A 22,912-nucleotide genomic window follows, 5' to 3' on the forward strand; every position below is an offset into this window, starting at 1 on the left:
ATTCCTTCTGTTGATGTTGGAAGGAGTTGAAGATAAGTCCCTGGTAACCCCCCCAGGGAAACATAATAATTATATTTTGGTGCACCAAGATGGGTGAGAAAACATTGAACTAATTTGTCAGGTTATTGAAGTTTTTAGGATATTTCCAGAGTAAATGTGTTACAGTTAATGCTGTATTGTTCTTTATTTGTTTTTAAATAGGCCTGTGGGGTGTTTTTACTTAAAAACTTCAGAAGCTCTAATATATCTAACATACCTCCTCCACCTTTTCCCAGATAAAGTTATATAAATGCTTTTGTATTCTCAGCTCTGGAAAAACATTCCTTTCCTTCTAGATCAACCATGTCATCTGTGCATCTTGCTTTTATGGTTATAAATGATCTTATTAAAGATTGCATGAGTGGATGTGAAGCAGTATGCATGGATGAATCTGAGTTGTCTTTTTTTGTTAAATTCTCTTGGTCTCCCCTTTCCATAGATTTCTGCATTTGTGATTTACTGGGCATCTATGATAGGACTTCACTTTGATCAGTTTATAATTTAGATTTCATTCCATCCTTTCCTTACTGTGCTGCTGTTTGAAATTGTTGCTCTGTACCTGGCTGTGGCATAGTGTAGATGAGTTTATCCTAGATCAGGTAGTTCAAGTCCAAAGGTTATCTGATTGCTGTAAGAGTTCCATGCTGAGTACAGAAACAGCCTGAAGGGAAAGCTAAACCCATGGGTTACATCTGTCCTGCTGCCATGTGTAGGTTGGCCCAACTGGATCTATTTCAGGATCATGTACCTTGCTCTGTAGTGGAGGTGCTTTCTCTGGCTCTGAACATGTAGTACATTCCTTTTCGTGGTGGGATTGATTTTGATCCAGAACATCTCTGCTACTGTTTTGATATGATTGAATGAACAGATTACTAATAGTATTAGCATACTTTCTAGTATACTTGATAGACTCAGAAATGGTCCCATATGGAAGTTAATGTTTCTATATTTGCTAATTGTTTCCTTTTTTCTGCCCGCTGTAGTAATCATTTCTAGAAGAGACAAATTTTTACTAGCTGCTGCATTTGTGTGTTGAGGGTATAATTAGGATAATGTATTTCCATAATGACATGGTTAAGAAGGACTAGGTCTCTCTTTTGTAAGGGATTCTGGATAGATCATAACTGTTTGGTTTGGCAGGGGCCTCTCTTGAATCATTTATATGTTAATGTATGTAGAAGAAGGCACTGAATTTCCATTTCCTTTCTCTGTAAACTACAAGCTGCTTCATGATCTCCTGAACTGTTTTCTTTCTTCCCTGTGTGGTGATAGCTGCTGTGTATGTGCACAAGTGAGGCCAAAGCAGACTCCTCACACGGTCACACAGACAGCACATAAACTGGCTTGGGCTCACAAAGCTGGAAGTTAAACTGCCTAAACCCTGCTTGCAATTTACAATTTATTGTAGCTAAATTAATAGCTAATAGCCAAACAGTACTGGGGCTGTTCTAAATTGTTGAGTGGAAGTGATTGCTAAGTTCACAACTTGAGTGATTTGAGTGTCCTTGTGGCACAAATTTTGACAGGTTTATTTCACTGCAGTCATCTTTGGGTAAAAGTAAAATCTTCCACATTAATCTGTTGCCAGTGACAATGTAGAATCAGCACTTAGGTATGGATTCTCTCAACATTCCTGCAGAAGTTTATCTTTCCTAGTTCAGGAATTAATTTCTTTCTCATTTTTGTTTTTTCAGGTTCTCGAAGCCGGCACCAATGTTCTTGGATGATTCCTTCAGAAAATGGGCACGTATCAGGGACTTCGTACCCCCCTTTGGAATTAAAGGACAAGGTATGAGAAAACTGCAGCTGTTGGAAAAGAAGGTGGTTCTGCAGGTGCTTGGCCCATTTTCTTTTCTGTTTTTAAAACTCAGGTGGTCCTTTGGGCTCATTTCCCCTGTTTGAGAGAATTATTGTAAATGTAGCTCTCAGAAATGCAGCAGGGTTTTTACTTCCGTACCGTGGACCTCGGAGGCTGGCCTTAGGGAAGATGGTTTAGACATGTGGAGAATCAGTGCAGCAATGGCAACTTCGACCAACGACCACATTCTTGAAGAAGCATTTTGATATTGACTGACGGAGGACCTTGTAGCAGCTTTGCTGACAGCAGCAGAGAGTTCAGAACTGGTTTGAAGTACCTTTAAGTCAGTAATTCTCTAAAAAACAGAAAAGATGCCTTGGGCTTGACCACTGACACAAATCTTCATTTTCTTCTCATAGAATTTTATAGTTGGGCTGCTTATTTACTTACATAACAAGCAAGGAAAGTATGTTCAGATGCTTTGATGATAATTTTAATATGCCCTGTCCTCCAGCTGGAGCAAGGCAGCAGGGGCTGTGTCTCAGATGTGCTACGAGAAAGCAGGAGTGGTGGCTGGTGGATGAGATGGGAGCCAGTAGCCCACCCCCAAGATGATCTGTTTTGGGATGACAAGCTCCTACCTGTCCCACATGTGCTATCACAAGTGGTGGTGGAGCAGATTTGCTGCAGACTATCTGAGGTTCTGTGTATTTAAGAAGTTTTTGTGGCATTGCATCAATTTGGAAGAATTTTTTTCCACTGACAAATTCAAGATTACAGAGAATCCTGTAGGAATTGAAATACCTGGTGGAGAAAGGACTGCAGCCACAGAAAGCTTGGCTCTGTCTTTCTCCCTAGAAGCAGGTGTGGTAGTTGTCTGAATAATCTCTGATCAAATCAAAGGCTCTACTGACAAATTGCTTTTGGCTTGCATCAGTTCCCTTCTTTGTTTTGTCCATGCCTTGTCCAGTCAGTCTTTTGCAGCTCAATAGGAAGCTAATTACTGTCCTCTAAATCAGCCAGCAGAGTTTGCAGCAAAGAACTGACAGCGGCAGCACAAGTGGGAGGCTGCTGTGACCACAGGAGGGCTTGTCCCCTTCTAACCAGCGTACAAGGTGTATAAAGCTAGGGCAAGGTGCCTGGCCACTGTAGAGGTGGGATTTGCAGGTTACATGTGATGTCAGCTAGACCTAATAAAAATCATTCCATTAAACTGAATCCAAACGGAGAAATTCACCAAAAGGGAATGACAGAACGGCTCTGGCAGCCTTCTCTCTGGGTTTGTTGCCAGCTTGTATCACCACTGCAATGTTATGTAAATCTGGTGTTTTATATTGGATTTCCTCAGTTAAAAAGACAAATGAGAAATTGCCATTATTTAAATGGCTGCGAGCTGAAGCCATGGGACTGAAACTGTTGAATAGGTTATTTTTTTAACACCCTCCTGGGACTGAATTTTGTGCCAAATTTCAGTCTGAAGCAAGTTCTGTGTGTGGGACGGTTGAATTACAAATCTGTGTAGCCCCGGATTTCTAATGGCCGTGCTGACAGGCTGTGAGTCCTAGCGATGCGAGTGGCGCCCTTTCATGTTACACATCACTTGGAATTCTTGCATCAGTCTTTTCTGGCTGTCCCGTAGGATGCATTTGGGCTCAGACGACTGATTGGATGATGGGATCAGCACCTCATTAGGGCTTTCAGTCAGGGCAATCTAATGATACCCTAACAAATGATCCGGGCAGGCAGCGTGGACCTCAGTCAAGGTGAAGACTCTCAGAGCTGGGATGTGCATGGGAAAAGGAGTGGTCAGGGTGGCTGAAAAAGTGTAGAGAGACGTGGCTGTGTTGAAACAGACGGGGCAGGAGCTCTGCTCTGTGTGTTAGGCAGCCCCGTGACTGTCAGCTGGGATTTCCGACGTGCATCACGCTGAGAAAGGTGGTTGGTGTTTATAGACACTGACTGCAGCTGGGATGGTAACGGGAAGAGAACTTGCTGAGAACTGTGGTGATTATCACCTGCTGGTTTTTAAGTCACTGTGATCTATTCCAAGTGCAAAATAGCTTTTTGTTTGTTTGGGTCTTTTTGGGTTTGCGTTTTTTGTGTGTCAAATACAGCTACAGGATTGAACTCGATTTAAGTAATGCTGCATGTTCCAAGGAACTTCTGGAAACTAATCTGTGGTAGCTTGAAAGTTCTACAGCTATGAAATCAAGGGATTTTTAGCGGTTTGGAAGCTAATCCACCATTTCTGCTTTCTCTTGTTAAAGTTTCTATTCTTACCTAAGTTTGCTTTGCTTTGTCTCTGAAAAAAAGCTGAATTAAGTCCTTTTTTATCCATCACTTTGTGTTTACTGGTCCAAGAAAGGACAGTTCCAAGATTGCAAGAATGAGTCTTGCAATATTTAGGGGAAAGCAGCTTTTGAAGAGTATTGTCTCCTGGGCTGCACTAATTTGAAATAACAAGTCTCTATAAATTACATGTAAAAGAGTAGAAATGGTTCAGAAATTTTCAGGGCAGGACTACTGCTCTTTAAAGGTTATCATATCAGGGAGAGGGCAGTATGCTGATCATTTTGACACAGTCCATCAGAGATTTTCATTTTCTTCAATAAGAATCTGATTGTAAAGACAGTTGTCCTATCTCCAGATGCTTAAAAGTACTCAGTACAACATAGAAAGTTTAACAGTGTTTCTTTGTGAAAGATTTCTCAGTCCTTCACTTCAGTGGTTATTTTCTGATTTGGCCATTAGCCCAGGCAAGGAGGTTTTATGGACACAGTGCTCCATTCTTGGCAAGCGCATTTGTGTGTAGAAGCCCTCAAGGTGAATATGGTCCTGAATGTGAAAGTTTTAAGACTTTCCCCTGAATGCTGCTGGTTGTGAAATGGACTATTGCAGTAGGAATACTGCACATCCCATGTCAGATGGGAAACCGCCGCTATTGTCATTTAACAGCTTTAGTGATTATTTGCATGCTATGAAATAGACACAGAATAAGCAGGTGGCAACCCTGCTGCTTTATGAGCAGGGGTTTCTGAGATGAGGCATGTGGTATGAAGTCTTGTGCAAACTCCTGAGCAGTGGTTCTCAGAGTCCTCAACTAGATATTAGAAACAGAGGAAGAGGAACTTAAGAGCAGCTGTTGTACCTTTTTCTTAACCTGTCTTAAATGGGCAGAGTTTTAGTATATGTTGTAGCTGTTGACTCTGTTCACCAAAGATCTGGACCAAGGATTGGTTATAATTACTTGATCACAGTGCCCAGCAACCTTGGACAAAAGCAGAGGCGAGAGCTGTCATAAGTGTTGGAGCTGATCCAGCAAGTTGAAGATGTTGTTGCATTCATCATAGATGACTGTAGACCTTGTGGAAATTCTGGCTTCCTCTGTGTGTAGAGAATAGGGGAAATAATAGGTATGAAGAGGTGTGATCATGTTTTGACACCATAAATGGTCATTACCAGTATCTAGTTTGACCATTCGTGTAACAGTGGATCTAGTTTTTCCCCAGTGGCTTCTGCAGCTGGCTCTGAACCTATGAGATTATATTTCAGAATCTGGATCAAGATTTTCTAAATGAGGAATGGCTGTGTTGACAAACAGACTAGTGTCATGTTTGACTGCACTTACTTTTAAAAACTGAGATTGTCTGCCACTTCAAACTTGCTGTCTCCTACTGTGGGATTTGACAGAGTCTGGAAACGGGATGGGCCACTCTTAAGTGCTTGGAAACGATGACTCCGTCTCTATTAATAAATAAAACGGTTGTCCTGTGGTCGTGAATGCTGTTGAGCTCATTGTTCAAACAGATTAACTCCCTGCCCCCCACAAAAATAGAGTGGCTATGTCCAGGCTTCCTATCAAGAAAGGTCACTGGCCTGTATTAGCCTGCGAATGCGTGAGAATTGTAGAGGAGGATGTTTGTTGGCCCTGGTGAGCGCATCTGGGACTGTGCTAACACTTTAGCAGTATGGACTCGAGTAGGACCGTGCGGGCCTATGCCCTGCTGCCAATTTGTTTACTGGTGTGTTTATAGCCAAAGTGAGGAACACGATGAAATTGGTCAACTCTCACAGTTGTCAAGAAGATCAAACTGTAACAAGAAGTTGGGACTCTAAAAGCGTCAAATGTCAAAAGTTCCTGTGGGGGACAGCTCCAGCTGCTGAGCACCCTCCTGTGTCCCAGGCTATTGTTTTGGCATTAACTAGGATGTTGGAGTGCCTCCCATGTTTCACCATTTGCAAGGGTATAATTTGCTTATAAGAATTCTTTCCCTGCACCCACCAAGTCAGTTGTTCCAACTTTTTTCCGTGAAGAGCAGGGAGACTGCAGCAGTCTTAGGTTCTTAAACGAGCCACATGGAGTTTTGGGGTTTTTTTGATCTAAATTAATATTTCTTCTTTTGGATTTGCACCCTTTTCTAGCAGTGCTTTGATCAGTGTAATTATGGAGGTATGAGTATGTTTATGCTGTCCACGTAGTTGCAGAGATCCTCTAGCATGTGCACTGCTCTCAGGGTTAAATTCGTCAATGGATAAGCAATGGAAAAATTGTTTATAGTGTTAGGAAGATTATTAATCCCAGAGGGCCTCCTCCCCAAATTTACCTCTGTATCTAAAGCAAAAGGAAAGAGTTATTTGGAGAAGGGCAACAAACAAGACCGGAGAAATACCTGACTATTAATAGAATTTCTCAGTACATGTGGTTTGAAGAATATAAAAGGCTTTCATAAGAAAGAGTAGCTAGTATCTGGCATCCTCTCTGTGTAATGAGGATGGGAGAGTTGCTGCAGTTTTGTTTTGTTTTTTTTTAACTTAAGTGAAAGCATATGGCACAGCATACACTAAAAAACTAAACAGTCATGATCAATGTAATATCTCTTCCATGCATTTAGTCAGTAATTGTGTCACTGCTTAACAGTAATTATGGGTCTTCAATTCCACCTTTGTTACTCCTCAGTTGTTTTGAGCAGAGAGGCTTCTTGGTTGACCCCAAATCAGTTTGTCTTTGAGGGTGATAGTTATTTCTTAGGGAGTGATCTGTTGTCACCATCTCAGAATTTCCCTCCCATCAAGACACTAGGCAGCAATTTCTCCCCAACAGTGATAAGAGAATATTAAGAACGTGTTTGAAATGTTACAGTTTTATCAAATATAATATGAACTACTGGCCAGGAGAATTTGTATTTTCACTTGGTACTGGAAGGATGTCTGGAACTGGTGACACATTCAGTGGCAAAGGAATTAAGTCTTTGTCCAGACCACCAATGCTAATGGATGTATTGTGCAATGATTAACTGTTCTTGTACTTGGTTTTATTTGGATGTTTTCTTTTGTGTCAGTGCTCCTGGGAAAAGCCATGGTTCAGTTCTGTTCAGCAGTTGTTCAGTAGTCTCATGGGGCAGAGGTCATTCATCTCCAGTGAAAATGTTGAATTTTCAGGCCTGCAAAAGTTGGCATATCACAATGTTATTGGGAGAAAATATCCTGGGTTTTTTATGCATGCTCTTTTCTTGCATAGCTTTTTCTTTTACATTGGCTTTCTTGGCATGAGCAATACTTAATCTCTGAGAAAACATATTCAGTTGGACATGACAATTAAGATTTACAGCTGATTCAAGGAAAAAAAATTAGAAAAGTAGGTATTTTTGAACCTAATCTTCTTGCACTTTGTAGAGACTGGAGTACCACATGCAGACACCTTGCCTACATTTGACTTGGTCTGAATGAGGCATTTTATGCTTTAATTCTCCAACTTTATCCTCATTTTGTTAGTGGTACTCTGCTGTACAGATGATTTTCCTACCTTAAGCATTCTTTCATTCTTCATGTCTTGTTCCTCTGGCAGAAAAGCAGAAGCACAAGCATGTATAACCTTTAGTTCTGTTCAGAGTAGGTATTAACAAGATTGTTTTTTCTTCCTTGAGTTGGAGGCACATTTCTGAACTAGGTTTCACTAGAATTTTGCATTTGACCAAAATTGGTAATAGTTGCCATTATCATGTGGGAATATAGATATAAAAATGTAGATGTTTCCCCAGGGAATTTAGCTGATTTTATAGCCTAAAGGAATGAAATGAGTGGTTTGAAGGGAACAAAAAGTTGTACGTTTCAGAGAAGAGGTAGAGGGTTGGCTTTTCATTACTGAATAAAACTTCTAAAGGGAAGTTATGTTGTGAATTATGAAGTTAAATCCCTTCTCACTCGTGAGCTCTCATGATGAAAGTACAACAGTACAGTCCCTTATTTCAACCAAAACTGAGGCTTTGCTGTTGAGTGTGCCTAAAGAATAGTCCTGCTCCTAACTCACTGAGAAGGGAGGTGCAAACCTTAAGTTTGCAGTTAATTGGATGACTCCATATTGGAGTTCTTCACAGAAGTCTTGAATTGCAATGGAAATATGGATGTCATATTATTCCTCTCTTCTACCTCTGGAAGAGAAGAACAGATCTTCTCTTGCTGTTGTGTTTTGAAGTGCCATTTGTTAATGCCTCTACAAGGATCAGAAGAATTAGAAATCACTGTAGTAGTTACTGAGCTTTTTGACCCTGAAAATATTGCCTGGCCACCTGTGAAGGGCCATTAAAAATGTACAGCCCTCTGTAACAACTGTATTTATTTTCCTGCTTGTCTTATCCAGTACACTGTGAATCTTTCAAGGACTGTTTTTATTTGGTGTGATTTTGCCTCTTTCTACAGACTTTATTGTTTCCTGTGCATTGAACTCGAGTTTAGATCAAAATTGTTAATGCATGGTTATTGCAAAATGTTGCCCATTTTTTTTGCATAATTGTTTTTTTAAATTAATGTTCCAACTTTCCAAGCCCTGGGATTATGTTGGGAACTAAGCTTGTGTTCTGAAAAAACAAACTCTTGGTTGTGAAGAAAAGTGTAAGAAAAAACCCCCCCGAAGGCTCCAAAACAACGATGTAAATGAAGAGTCCAAATGTTATGTATTTTATTTATATCTTGTTATAAAAAAAGGCCTTAAGGGCTTTAATGGAGCTTACATTTAATGCATGCCAGGTTCTTCTAAAATTGCTCGGGAGGATACCATGCACATTCAGTCTTTTTTTTCTTTTGTTTTGTGTCTAGGCAACAGTATATGCCTCTTGTCTTAATGCCATTAAAAATCATCAATGGAGATCTTGCGAGGAGTGACAGTTTTAAGTCTTGTTGTTAGTAAAGTGTATTTCCAGTAAACCACCTAAATTTGGTACAGCTAGTGACCTCAAGAAACCACTCTCTTGTATTTACACGTAAGTTTTGATCTGGGGACAGATTCCTCAGTTTGTAGTTAGCTGTTTTTGAGAGCCAGTTCACATGCAATGCACTGCTAAGTGCTGGAATTCTTCATAGCTGCTTTTTCCTGCCTTGACCTCTTCAAGTTAGCTGATCTATAGTAAAAGTAAGTGGTGCAGGAAATTTCAGACACATTGTGATACCTGTTGTAACCACTGGATTCCCAGCTTCACAAAGGTACGGGTAATGTTGACTGTCCACAGCTGGTCGTGGTGTTTCTGGAAAAGAGAACAGAACATGTGGTGAGACTTAGGTCCATGGCCTTGTGCTGGGCACCAGGATGGCAAATCACAGAATGAGTCTGGTTGGAAGGGACCACAGTGGGTCATCTGATCCAACCTCCCTACTCAAGCAGGGTCATCTCAAATCACATTGCACAGGGTTGTGTCCAGATGGTTCTGGGATATCCCCAATGAGGGGGGTCCCACACCCTCTCTGGACAGCCTGTCCCAATGCTCAGTCACCTGCACATTAAAGAAGTTTTTTATCATTTTCAGGTGAAACTTCCTGGGACATCAGTTTCTGCCTGTTTCCTCTTGTACCATTGCTTGACACCACTGATCAGAGCCCAAGTCCATCCTCCTAACACCTCCCTTCAGAGACTGACAGAGACTGATGAGCTCCCTCTCAGTTGTCTCTTCTCGAGGCTGAACAGGCCCAGCTCCCTCAGCATTTCCTCATAAGGGAGATGCTCCAATCACTTCATCATCTTTATTGCCCTCCACTGGCCTCAGTCCTGGAGCTCCACATTTTCTGTCCTGAGGAGCTCAGAACTGGACACAGCACTCCAGATGCAGCCTGACTAGGGTTAAATAGAATGGGAGAATCACCTCCCTTGACCTGCTGTAAAGATCATTCCTCAAAAGATGTAAAAACTTTTCTGTTAAAGGTCATTCCCCAGCTCCCATATGGAGCAAGACCTTAAAAAAAAGCTGAAGGAGGAATTTTATACAGTGCTGAACTTTTGGGTAGTATATTGAAAAAAGTGTATGCACTGGCTTGTGCTAAGAACTTGTTTATAAATACTGTGATTTGTTTAATCCATAGCATTGGTAGTGTTTAGTTTACTCTCCCCACAAAGCTGACACACACGTGGCATTCTGTTATTGTGGGACAGGAACCCATGTGCAGAGTCTCCTGGCAGACTTCACAGAATGTCAGTCAAGCTCACTCGAGTCAGTCTATTCCCAAAAGCTGGAGCTGATGCCCAGGACCCTGCAGAAGTGTTGGCTGGAGAGGTGGCCGCTGGGTGACCACCTGTGGAGATGGGCACTGGGCACGGCTCCCAGGGCAAACACACAGCACTGCAGCAGCACACTGTTCCCTGACCCTGAGACAAGGTATTCACACACTGCTGGCTGTAGGGGCATGTAGGCTTGCTGGGTTTTGAGGAAGGCGACTGGTATAGACAACTTGAAAAATCACAGCCTCTTCTCTTGGCCGCTTGAGAGTGCACAAACATCCCAATTTGCCTACTTTCAAGGCAGGCAGAAGGTAGACCCTGTGAGATGCCTGCAGTAAGCCTTGTGAACTGAGAAGGCCTCCCATCTTTTTTTGGTGATACTAGCAAGAAGTTTCTGCATTAGAAACAACAATTTTAAGTGTTGTTGACATTTACAGTGAAGGTCTCCTCCATTCCTTCACATAAATAACAGAGAAAAAGGCTAGAATTGAGGCTTAGGCTGGTTCTCACTGTGTGGTCACTGTCTGCCTAATTTCTAACTATTTAGTTTTTCTAAATGTCTGAAAATTTCAGGGTCAACCTGAAGTCAAGATGTACTTTGGTTCAGAGAAATCATGCAGTACCGAGCTGGCTTTTGAATCTTCTGATGTTGTAAGGCAAAGTTGATAGAATATGTCAAGATAATTCAGGATTCTTAGATAAATGTAGTCAACTCCTCCTCTAGATGGGAGAAAAATGTGCAGAGGCTTCTTGCTTTGTTTTTATAGTAAGAGTGTATGCATAGTGGTTGATAGATGAATGGGTTAAATAATCTCCCACTCTCCCCAGTGATCTAAATTCTCCATGACAAGAAAAAAAATATAATAAATAGGCCATGGCTGCAGGAAACTGCAGTAGATTGCTTGCCCTGCTGATGTGGTCATCTAGACAACTTGGCCTTTCTTTTTGTCCTTGCAAAATTTCTTTCAGTCCTTGAATTCCAGGCAGCAGCTGTGCACAAATCCTGTTACTTGAACGAGGAAGGAATTTTTCTTCGTAGTATTTGTTACATGTACTTGCACCCATTATTATCCCTCAATACATGGATGTATAAGACAGACTATACTCATCACCCTTTCGGTTTTTTACCCTGGAGAGAGTGTGTCTGATCAATTGACTTTACATAATGCACCTGCTTTCCTGGTGCCCAATTTTCTTTAGTCACAGCCTGGAGTTGAGCCCTGCTTTGTTTCCTGCAGGTCGCTCCTGTCTGTGATAATAGTCTTTGCTTGCCCCACCTGTATTAAAAGATCCTGCCAGTGGTTCCTTATTGTTCCTCACTGCTTTGTGGTCTTGTGCAAGGTTGCAGATCACCCACAGCAGTACCTGGTGATCCTTCAAACCTTTCCCCAGGAAAATACAGAGGCTCCTTCTGGAGGAGGTCTTGTCTTTCCATCCTAGTGCCAGCATCAAGGTGCAAGTGCAAGTGCCCGCCTTAGCAACGGTGTAGTAGAATTCCAGCTCAACCAGAAAGACCTAGTGCCTGTCCCCTGCCCCCAGGCATTAGCTTCTCCTGGCTTGTAGCTCCTGCTCCTAGCTTCCAAGAAGAGGGCTAGACCAGATAAACTTGGTGCCACCTTCATTCCTGTCGTGGTGAACACTTGACAGTGAAGTACTTGGTCTTTTATTGAGCTTCATTCAGCAGTTTTGAATAGTAACACTGAGATTTGTGCAACTTCCAAACTTTTTGGATGCCATGTATTGTTGGACTGTGGGGTCTGCTGAAGAGCTATCTCCTGTTTGTCCATTCATAATCTGTACTGAATGCTCAATAATGTTGTTTGTTTTGTTTTTGTTTGGGAAGCACCTCCATTCCAAATGCTGCCTATGAAGTAAAGTAGTTTTATTTCACTCCTGAGCATTCACTAAGAAGGCATTGCTAATTATCTGGCAAGATGAGTAAACCAGAATAATTTGAATGCATCACTCAACTGTATTCTTTTAATGTTCTGTCTAAAATAGTCCATCGGATGGTCTCCAAGTAGTGCAGGGTGTAACTTGTGGGCGGTAGAGCAAGCCTGGCATAACAAAAGCTTGGTAGATGGGAGGTTGCAGCCCTTGATATGCAATCCTTTGACCTCTTCTCTGAGAATGTGGGAAAACAACGTCAGTAAAGTGTGCTGTCCAGCAAAAGCCAAGGTGTGAAACAGGCCAAGAAGAGGACTGCGGCATGGTGCCATTAGAGGTCACAGCAACCTATGGCTCTTACAGCACATTTAGGGGAATAGTATTCCTGTTGGAGGGGAAGACTGCTGCCTATGCATCAGAAGAAATTCTTTAGGGGAAAGAAAATTAAACAGCACCACTATTTTGTTATCAAAGTTGCTTATACCCTTATAAATTGCCTCATCCCTTACTCCACTCCAGACTAAGATGTTCTGAAAGTTATCGCACTCCGCAGCTTGTAATGGTTGGCAGGTGCTGTCAGTGCTGCCATGTCAAAAACTTCCCCAGATCTCTAATTGTCAGAGTTTTCTGTTTACCACCTTCATGTGTCTGGCCAGCTTGTTGTCAGGTTCAAAGCTCTTAGGCACGTGGGCTGCCTTGAGTTCCTGTGTTTATCCCACACATTTGTCTTGTTGTTGCTGAGGAGGGACACAGTGAAGAACGAAACTCTTTATTTGAAAGAGTTATTTGAAAGGGTCTCCTCTAACTGTGCTGATTGGAGTAATTGTCTGTCAGGAAAGCTGTTCAAGTTCAATGTAAAAAAAACACTTGTCAGTTTTCCTAATGTTTCTGTATTGTTTTTAGTCTTTTGTAAAGAAATAAGACTTGTTTGTTAAATTTGACTGGTGTTTCCTAAGAACTTTTGAACTAGTTGACTGATTTATATCAGGGTATTAGAGTTATTTGCAATCTCCCAAGCAAAGGTGGAAGGGGACTAATTGTTCACATTCTTTTTCAGTATAAATGAAGCTCAGAGAAGCCATATTCAAAATTGGGAAAGGGAAGTGATTGAATATCCATATGGATCGAGGAGGATTCTGAGCTCATGAAATAGAAATCATTTCATGTTACCAGATACAAAGAAGCTGTATCTGACATATGAAATTCCTGATTTGAAAACAGTTAAATAGATGAAGAGAATTTCAGGGAAATATATCTGTTTGGTTTGATTTTGTTCTCCTCTTAGGTGTCTGCTTAAGACCACAGAGTCAGGATTTGGAGGAAGATGGACTTTTTTTCAAACCCAGTACAGACATTCTGAAGTACATTTACACTGGTATATTTCTAAATACAGACTAGCCAGAGCCGTGCTGCTTCTTGGCCCTGGTTGGGCCATGGTAAAGGAGTTTTAACCTCTCTGGGGGAGAGAGGTGGAAAAATTAGGGACAAATGACAAAATCTAGAGGGAAGCAGACTCCAAAGTTTCCATAGCCAATAGAATTATTTATATGTAATCATTGTGCTTCTGCAACTTAATGCATTTAATTTGTGTGTGTGCATATGCCTGTATAACTTACATCATCTGGTTGCTGCAGCATTCACAAAGTATCAGTGTAGGCTGCAGTTCCATGGGCATTTCTTTATGCAGTTGTGGTGCTTTAATTGAAGAAAGACAGACCTAAACTGAAAGTAACCCACAGAATACAAAGCATCCGTTTTAACCTGGTTCTGTTCCTGCATCCAGTTCACCACTCAGCCACATAAAAGCTTTTCTGAAGGCAAGCAGTGACAGTGATGTTGGCCTTTTCATGTCTGAAGTGTTTGTGAAACTGCCGTCTCAGGGCAGTGGATATGAAATCACTGCTATAAAATGTACAGTGCTTGTTCCCTGTGACACTCTCCATGCAAGGCAATTACACACTGCATCAGAATTTGGCACATAGCATGTCTTTGCGGGCTGTGTGTGAAGGTCATTGTCCAGAGAAAATAGGAATATGCAACTTAGTGTTCATTCCTAATGAGAACCTTTCAGTTCCTTCAAGTAACTGCATCAGATGCTTTACACCACATTGATTCTCATTTCCTTTAGAACTTGTTCCTAATGTCTTCTTCCTTTTTCCTCAGATAATCTGATCAAAGCCATCCTGTCAGCAACCAAAGATTATCGTCTAACTCCAGCTCTTGACAGGTAAGATGAGTCCTTCAGAACAGGAGTAGAAGTGATTCCTTTCCATGTGTCCTAAATAAATTTTGTTAGTCATTTTTCCAGAAATTATTGCCATTACATTTGGATGTGGATGAGTAAATCAGAAGCTGAAAACTGAGTCCTCTTTATAGTAAATCTGTAGACTCTGGAGACCTCTGTTAAGTCAAACATAAGTAGAAAAAAGCATTTAGCTTTTGACTGTTTCCTAATCTTTTGTTTCATATGTGGCTACAAGACATCCTCTTCTCCCATTTTCAAGTAAGTAAATAGCAGGTTTTCAATAAACACTTTGCTCTTTTCCGGCCTTTCTGACAAAGCAACAAGATCACAAGAAACTTTAGAAGGAAAGAAGGGACTGGCTTATTTCAACAATGTCTTTCACTAATACCTCACTCTCAAAGTAGAAATGTTTGGTTGTGTTGGCCAAACCTGAGCTAGGATAACCAGGATAGCAGTCTCCTGGGTCCTGCGGTATTTGAATTGATGCCTTTAGAAGAAGCTCCTTTGATTCTTCAGTTCTGTTGTAGAGGTTGTTTCTGAAACTCACTGGCATGTTTACAACCAGCTTCCCAGTGATAGTCCTTTAGTTCTTCCTGTCCTTGCTTTTCTGTCATTCCTTCCATTTGTCCTGCAGGTTTGTTTTAGTGCTACCTCCTGGATTAGAGGTAGCTTTTTTCAGAAGCTGTCGGAGGTTTTTACTCTGGGACATGAGCTCTTTTCTAAGTCCTGGTAATACTTCTTTCCAGTGGTATTTGACCCAGGCTGACAACACAGTTCCTGCTTTCTAAACACATGGGTTTTATTTCCTAGCCCAGTTCCTCTTCTGCCCACTTTTCATTACAAAGTTCATAAGCTTTTCCAGTCTTTCCGTAGGTCTCCGCCTCTCTCATTCTGATTGTAGAGCTTGCCTGCTGCAGTTGGGAGTTACTGTCTGTGTGAAAGCTTATTCTTAGTCTTGCACAGTCTATGTGTTAATTTAGGTTTCTTTGAAGTTTGCCTTGCCTCACAGCAGTGCCAGATAGGGTTAGCCTTCAGACTTTGGATTAATTTGAGAAATTATGTCTAGAAGGTAAAACCATTTTAAAAATGACCTTCTTAGAGATTTTGCACACAACTGAGTATCATCCATCTGGGGTTTATCTCAGTTCTGGTTGGAGAGTTAAGATTTTAATCTGTTGAAAAATCCACATACAGACTCTTTCAGAAGGTTGCTCATATGAAATTAGCGTTAATGACAGAGGGCAGGTGGAAGATTCTTGCAGTGAAGGTTAATGTAACTGTGACCCTTGCTGCTCACCTGTTTCATGAGGAATAGAATATTTCAGGCTTTTTAAAAGTAATTTTGCAGGAGATTCTGAAACATAACCACTCTAGCATGAGCTGCCCACTTTGGTTTGTGTTCTTTATAATGGATTTGGTGCAGAGATATGAAAGATCTAACACTCAAGCCCCATGAAATGTATGCAAAATCCCTGAGATACCAAGTGTAAATGAGACCTCAGGAACAGGCTAGACATTTATTTCTGTGGTACTGCAGTAACATGGTTTGGTGGTGTGTAAACACACAGATATCTTGGGGAAGTACTGTTTCCTTGGGAATTGTGATAAATCTGTATCAGTGGATGTTGGTTGTGTAGTATGTATGCATCACAATCAAATACCTCCCAAAGCCCTTCCAAGTGAGCAGGTCTTAGGAAAGATAAAAATAGAAGTGTGTATGAGAGAAAGGGACTCAAGAAGGCTTGGGACAGCAAGCTGCAAAGTGAGAACCTAAAGGAGGAGGTAGATGGAGTTGCAACAGGGGAGTTATTAGGAGAAAGAGCTTGGGAACTGTAGGGGGTGTTAAGGCTACCATAGTGCTGTCTGGTAAACCAGCTTGGTGAGTAGGGCACAGATGAAGACTTGGGGATCATTACTGAAATGTTCTTCAGCTGTAGTCATCACTGAATTCCAGTGCTGGCAGCAATGGGTATCTGCCATTTGGGATTCCCAAAAAGTTGGTAGAGAAGACTGGTGGAGGAAGGTTAGCTCCTTTCTCATGTTGTCTCAAGCTCCAAGCAGATCCTAACAATTCCCCTCCACGGCAGCACCAGTGTGCCGGGGGCAGAGCCTTGAGTTTAGCTACTCCCTTCCTGCTCACTGGTCAAGGAGAAAGTCCAGACCTCTCCCCTTTGCTCAGCACCTTGAAGCAACTGGAGAAACCCTGACTTTGGGGACCGTGCAAGGTCCCTTCCAACCCCAACCACTCTTGGTTCTATGATAACGAACTGAGAAAATGTCTTATTGTGGAAGAATTAGATAAGAGACACATCTTAAGTCTGTGAGGTACAAGGGGCTGGGCTTGGGAGATCTTGTGAACCCTTCCACTTGTAGGCTCTCAGAAGTCTAGTGGGCTGATTCTAGAAGCAGGAAATAGGCTCCAGGTTCGCCCTCTTTTCAGAATGGAGTTACACCAACGTTTTCTCTGTTGGCAAAACCAGTGTAAGAAGCCATATTTGATACTGCTGCTGCCCTCCTTGGGCTGCTGCTATTGTTTGATAAAGGGACTTTAAAGTGGATCAGTGAGATGATTCCAGTTAGCGAGTTTTTCTCTCAACTCAGGTCATTCCAGTGACTTCATTTCCAGAGCTCCCCTCCCACTGAAGAGTTGTGTGGGCACAGAGCTGAAATGGCAGCAGAAGAAGCAGAGGCTGAGATGGGTGGGGAGAGTGAGCACTGCCCAGCCCATTGGAATAAGTGTTCATGTAACTATACACTGAAGGCAGCTTTCCCAGGGGAAGGGTGGGAGAGGCAGGAAAGGTGAGGTCAGAGCAGTGCGTGAGAGCACAGGAAGCAAAGAGAGGATTAGTTGTGTGGTGGAGGATCTCTACACCAAGCCTTTGGTCTTGTTCCTACCCAAGCTTCTCCATTTCTGCCCTCCTTCACAAAGCTGGTTCTTGAGAAGTTGCATTCACTTGCCTCTCATAAGCCCTGGAAGTTAACTTGTTTGTTTGATTATTCCTGTGCCAAAGGGCATCCTGATGTACCTTTCCTGACACAATGTACTGACATGGTGCTGAAATGAGGCAGACATGATCCTTCCGGGTATGCGTGCACTTTTCATCATCCCATGGCAGCTTTGCCAACTCACTTCAACTAATCCCTCCATTGTGTTATAACTAGCAGCAGCTGGAGGGCATGTGAACAAAGGCTGTGGTTCACACCTGTAACACAGTGTACATGGTGCCCTGCTTTCATCATGACTCCTTATTACAGCACCGTTGTGTTGAATAGTAACCTGCTCCTACTCCAGGGTAGGGGAGAGGTAAAACTGCAGTGATGTTTGGGAGGGTAGTTACATCTCACCCCTGAACTTGTTTGGAAAAGTTTGGAGATCCAGGGGACTTTCTCTAGAACCACTGACCTCCTCCTTCTGAGCTGGCATGTCTTTCTCCCTAACGGAGATGTCAGTGAGCCTCATCTTTGAAACTTCTTGCCCTCCATGGCCTCCATTAGCTTTTCCAGGCCCACCTATATTGCTTATTTTCATTGCTTGATTTAGTGCCTCTTCCAGTGGCCTGTTCCTCGTTCTGCAAATGGATCAGGGCTTGGTTTATAATTACACAGCCCATCTGCTGGTTGAACTTCAGTGGATTTTTGGGTTACTTCTCTGTGGTGATGTCATATAAATTTCCTATGAAAGGACATTAATATAAAAACCTGACTGACTTTTTTTTTGTATTGTCTCCAGCTGGTAATGAAAGAAAACTAAGAGTTTGAGCTTATAATTATCACAGTCTTTACTAATGCAATACATTACCTGAAGAAGTGCAGAAGGGATTTGATAGAACAAGAGAGGTGTGTGTGTTCCTCTGGTTCAGGTTGATAGGACCCATTGAAGTAACAGCAGCCAGATCAAACCAGAATATGATAAGCCTCCTTAAGCACCACCAACCCTAAAGATGTATTTTTTAATTATTCTGTTATATCTTTCCTCGAAGCCTTCAGATCCAAAGTTCCATAAAGAAAGGCTTTGTGGTTTTTCTTCCCTGACAAATTCCTAAAGCACTTTGATAAGAGAGAAGAGGAAATAGGAATTGCTACAACACATATATGTGTTTACAGTTTTATATTGTTCAAGAAAATCTGCATGAATCCTGCTTTTCATGTAGATGAACTGAACCTTGGAGTATCTGTGTCAAGAGTCTGTACATCTGGCTACGGCTCCCAGCTTAGGGCTTTAGGGGAGTATCTGTTGTGGAAAGTCCATGACCGTCCTTCATACCACCCTGGTAGCAAACTGAAACATGGGTTGTGTCTGATGTGTTCAGTCCTTGAGCTCTTCTGGAAAAGAAAGAGGGCTTTGACATACTGTGTAAACAAGCACAAAGGTGTTTGCACGCTTCTTTGTGGAGAAACAATTGAGCTGTAACTGATGCTGCTTGCACTGTGTATTTCTTCACCCAGAAACTTGCCTGGAGCCAGCAATGACTGTGCAGGTTTCCCATGCTCAGGCACAATCAGTAGACAGAGTACATTTGAAAGAAATTTAAGCTGTTAGAAGATCAAAGATGAGACCTTAGGGTCAGAAAGTTACTAATGAAAAATCTTATCGGCAGACTTAAGGATAAAGGAGAACGCATTTAAATATGTCAGAACCACAAGGGTAGAAGAGTGGTTCAGACATGAAGCTGGGTAAAAGTGATTAACCTATCAATTACAATGAGTACAGGCAGAACCATTCAGCTAAGGATATGTTTCATTTTTGGGAGTAAAGTTAGAAAGATGTCTCATTTTACAGCAACAGTGAAATACTTTGTGATTTTTTTTTATTAGTAACTACAAGGATAATAAATGAAAATTACATGTCTTTTAAAGTCAGTAAGCACTGAAGAGTGTTTAAAGAGTTAAAGAAAGAACTCTTTTTGTTATTACTGTTTGCTTTTTAGCCCTTCTTGGAATGTTTGATAGAATAGCAAATGTAGTGCCATTCCTGGAGAAATATGAGAGATAATAAAGAGGTAACTGTAAGTTGATGGCTTTGGTTTTGCATGAAAAATCCTGCAGAGGACAGAGCCAGGACGGCAGCATAACTAATGTTATGTTACTTTGGGTTTGTGGAAATTAAATCTTACTGTGTAGAGGATATATTTTTCGATGAACTAGAAGCTTGAATGATAAAGGTAAACATTTAGAGGCACACATTAGTTATTTGACTCAGTCCATTATGTTCTGATTCTGTATTACACCATTTAGAGGTATCCTTTTTAGGAATAGGATATGTTACACAGCTTTAAAAAGTTATTGTCAGGGTTGAGAAGTAATCCTTTAGTGACACTTCTAGTGTAATCCTGCTGGCAGGTGTTCACAGGGGCTAAAACCAGTCTGGAATATCTGTGAAATTCCACTAGGAAAATTTGCCAGAACCAAAGACTGGCAAAGTAACAAGCAGGAGGGCCAAGTCAGTCTTGACTATTTTGTTGCATCCTTCATTGGAGCCAGATCAAAAATCAGGCATCACAGAGGTAACAATGTGGGTAATATTTACAAGATGGGGATTATATTCTGCAAACCAATGACTGTAAGAACAGGATTGGAATGATTTAAGTAAAATCTCTGTGTAAAAGGCACTCTGCCTTGAGCAGCATTAGCTCTACATGCTGGTCTTCCAGAATCTGTACTTTGGAGATCGTGGAGAAGTTGAGAATTGTTCAGGGAAGTACTGCAATTGTGACTCAAGACCTAGAAGAGCTGCCATACCGTGCAAGATGTGATGAGCTCACTCCAGTTTGTATGGTCTGAAGATTAGGAGTTGCATTTGATCAGTCTATGAATCCTGTGTGGGAACAGGGCCATGAAACTGCTGGAACAGCTTTGGCTGGTGGAACTGGTTCTTTTATCTCATGTGCAGCAGCTCGTGCTCACCAGTCTGTCCCAAGAGAGGCAAATGTTTACACAGAGTGCTTTGTCAGTAAGTGGATCTCATGCAGATGTGGAAGGGACTACTGACAGTAGATGGTGCTTTAATTTAGCAGAAAAGCAAAGAAAGCGTTTAAGTGGTTTGAGGTTGAAACAAGCAGATCTGTATTCAGAATTGGTAAGAACATCCTAACAGTAAGTGGGAAAAGGATAGAGTGAAGTGCCTGGAACTTGCAGCCTGTGGATTTTAGCATGATATTTTTCTTCAAAATAGAAAATTCAAAAGGAGTCATAGCTGAGGGACAGCTGAGTAGAAAAGGTACCGTATTTCACCCAGCAGTCTGTTGTTTAGGAGGTCAAACCTTCCTGTCATAACCAGCAAAAGCGTGTATTTCCTTCTGAAATATCACTTGGCCAGAACTGAACTATGTCTCTCCCTTCTACAGCACCTTTTCTTCGAAGGTTTTGACAAAACTGTTACCATCTTTGTCACTCATTTTGGTGTAGTTGGGGCTGATTCTCCCTTCCCTCTTTGTCACAGTATGCTGATTGAACCGGATCTTGTGTCTGATTTCTCCTTGTTGTTAGAATGGGTCTTTAGCATTTTTTGCTATGCCATCATCTATAAAATTCTTTCTCTGTTGTGGTTTGATTTTCACAAACACACATGCTTCTTCAGCCTTTGGGGACACTGGGCTAATACCTCCATCTGCATGAGGAAGTTTTTTCTTTTGGAAAGGCTCAGATCTGCAGTGAAACTTTATCTGGGCAATGGATGCTCTTCTTGAGCATTTCTTGGTGCTGTTAATTCTTCACATGTCTCCAGCTGATGGCTCTGTCAGCAGAGTGACCCTCAATGGTTTAGCTGAGTCTTTTGTGTGCACTCCAGCCCTGCTGTGCAAAAAGGCTCCACATAAGCAGAGCTTTCCTCATGCTGGCTCTTTAGATTATCACAGAGAGGACAGCCTAGAAGCGACCAGTTGACTGTGCCTGGAATTAGGAAGGCTGCCTAGTTCAGGGATCTGCTCCAAACTACTGATTGCCTTGGACCCTTTCCGAAAAAGGCTCTGCAGACACGTATTCCTTCAGTGAACTACCAGAGATGGAGGCACATTGCCAGAAGAGCCAGCTGCGTTTGGGATTAGATGGCTGGAAAGAAGTCCTTTCTCTGTCTTCAAAACAAAATCACTTTTTAACATCTGCTGCAGAGAGTTCTCGTAACTCGGGGTTCCACGAGAAACTGTTCTCTTCCTTCTCTTTCCTGTTTCTTTGCTAATTAAGGTTATTTTCCTTCCCTTTCCTCACCTATTGTGTCTGCATATATGTTTCCTACTGGATAGGCGTGGGGGGGCGTCTTTTTTTCCTCTCAATTTAATGTTTTTCTGTCTCCTGAAGTCTCATGGTAACAGCAGCAATTTTGCTCTCAGCAAGGTGAGCACACCCCAGATAACCTAGCAAGATCTGCCTGCACCTATAAAATTGCTTGGAGAAAAGACTTCCTCACTAAGCCTTTGGTTTATTGTTATTTCAGTGCTGAATGAATAATGAGATTGTTCAAGTAAACAGATGAGTTTGATTCCAGCCCATCATACCAGGGGTGTGCGGGGAGAGGAGCTGCTTGTCCTGACAGCTCATCTCATTAGGCCACACGTGGTGTGAGGTGTTGAAAGCAGTTTATCACATGTAATGCCTGGGCATGACGAGGTGAGCTGGGGATCAAGTGTGTCTCTGTCCCCCTCTTAATTCTTAGTATTTACAGAGGTTTCCTGTAGTTCTCAAATGCATGCAAACTAAATATGTGCTCTCTGTGTGTTTGAAGTTCTGTTACTAAAATCACTTCTCTCCTCTGTTTCTTCCACAGTCTCAGCTGCCGGCGATGTATTATTGTGGGAAATGGTGGAGTACTTGCAAATAAGTCATTAGGGTTAAAAATTGATGACTATGATGTTGTTGTCAGGTGAGTCTTTGGCATTACAGTTCTTGTCGCATATTCAGTTTCTGTATCAGTTCACTTGCTATGCAGGCAAACTTTAACCTGTACTAGTGACAGTATCCCTTTGTATGGAAACATTACCTTACAGGGAGGGTATCAATAGACATGAGCTTAAAACAGTTCGTTATAAATGATGATCCACATCAAAGGGCAAAGGCATTCCTCAAGCTTTCTGTTTTCCGCAGCTTCTTGGGAATGTGGTCTCTTGTATGATATCACTTGAACCTTCCCTTCATAGCTCCTTTCTAAAAGCTGCTGCTTTTGTGATACCCTTAGGTGGTGAAGCAGTAACTCACACTGTTGGGTCTGCTCCCAGATATATTCCTATGGTAGCTCAGGAGAGTCTTACTGGTCATACATGTATAGCATGCCCCAGGAACTGCACCTCACAGGATGGGCAGGACTAAGAATGGTGCAGCCTAGGATGTTGGGAAGCAGGAAGCCTCTATGAGAGAGGACCCAGCAGGGATTAAACACCTGTAAGTGTGCCCTAGAAGCTGGCAATACTTTGGCTCTGTGTCACTGCAGATGACAATGTTGAATAAGGCAGCAGAAGCAGAGTGGTGGGAG

At 41.9% G+C, this 22,912-nt stretch overlaps 1 protein-coding gene across 12 annotated transcripts in view; it reads left to right on the forward strand.

The window, feature by feature from the left end:
• ST3GAL3 (ST3 beta-galactoside alpha-2,3-sialyltransferase 3) overlaps positions 1-22,912 on the forward strand; it is a 177,841-nt gene that overhangs the window by 105,798 nt on the left and 49,131 nt on the right. For all 12 annotated transcript variants that reach the window (XM_066192672.1, XM_066192668.1, XM_066192674.1 and 9 more), the window contains 3 exons: positions 1,734-1,828; positions 14,370-14,433; positions 22,211-22,306. In XM_066192672.1, coding sequence (XP_066048769.1) covers positions 1,734-1,828; positions 14,370-14,433; positions 22,211-22,306 — 255 coding nt within the window. The remainder of the gene's footprint in view (positions 1-1,733; positions 1,829-14,369; positions 14,434-22,210; positions 22,307-22,912) is intronic.

Source organism: Chamaea fasciata, unplaced genomic scaffold, assembly GCF_029207755.1.
Source record: "Chamaea fasciata isolate MVZ Bird 193981 ecotype frontalis unplaced genomic scaffold, bChaFas1.0.hap1 SCAF_10, whole genome shotgun sequence".
In the NCBI taxonomy this organism is placed as follows: domain Eukaryota; kingdom Metazoa; phylum Chordata; class Aves; order Passeriformes; family Sylviidae; genus Chamaea; species Chamaea fasciata.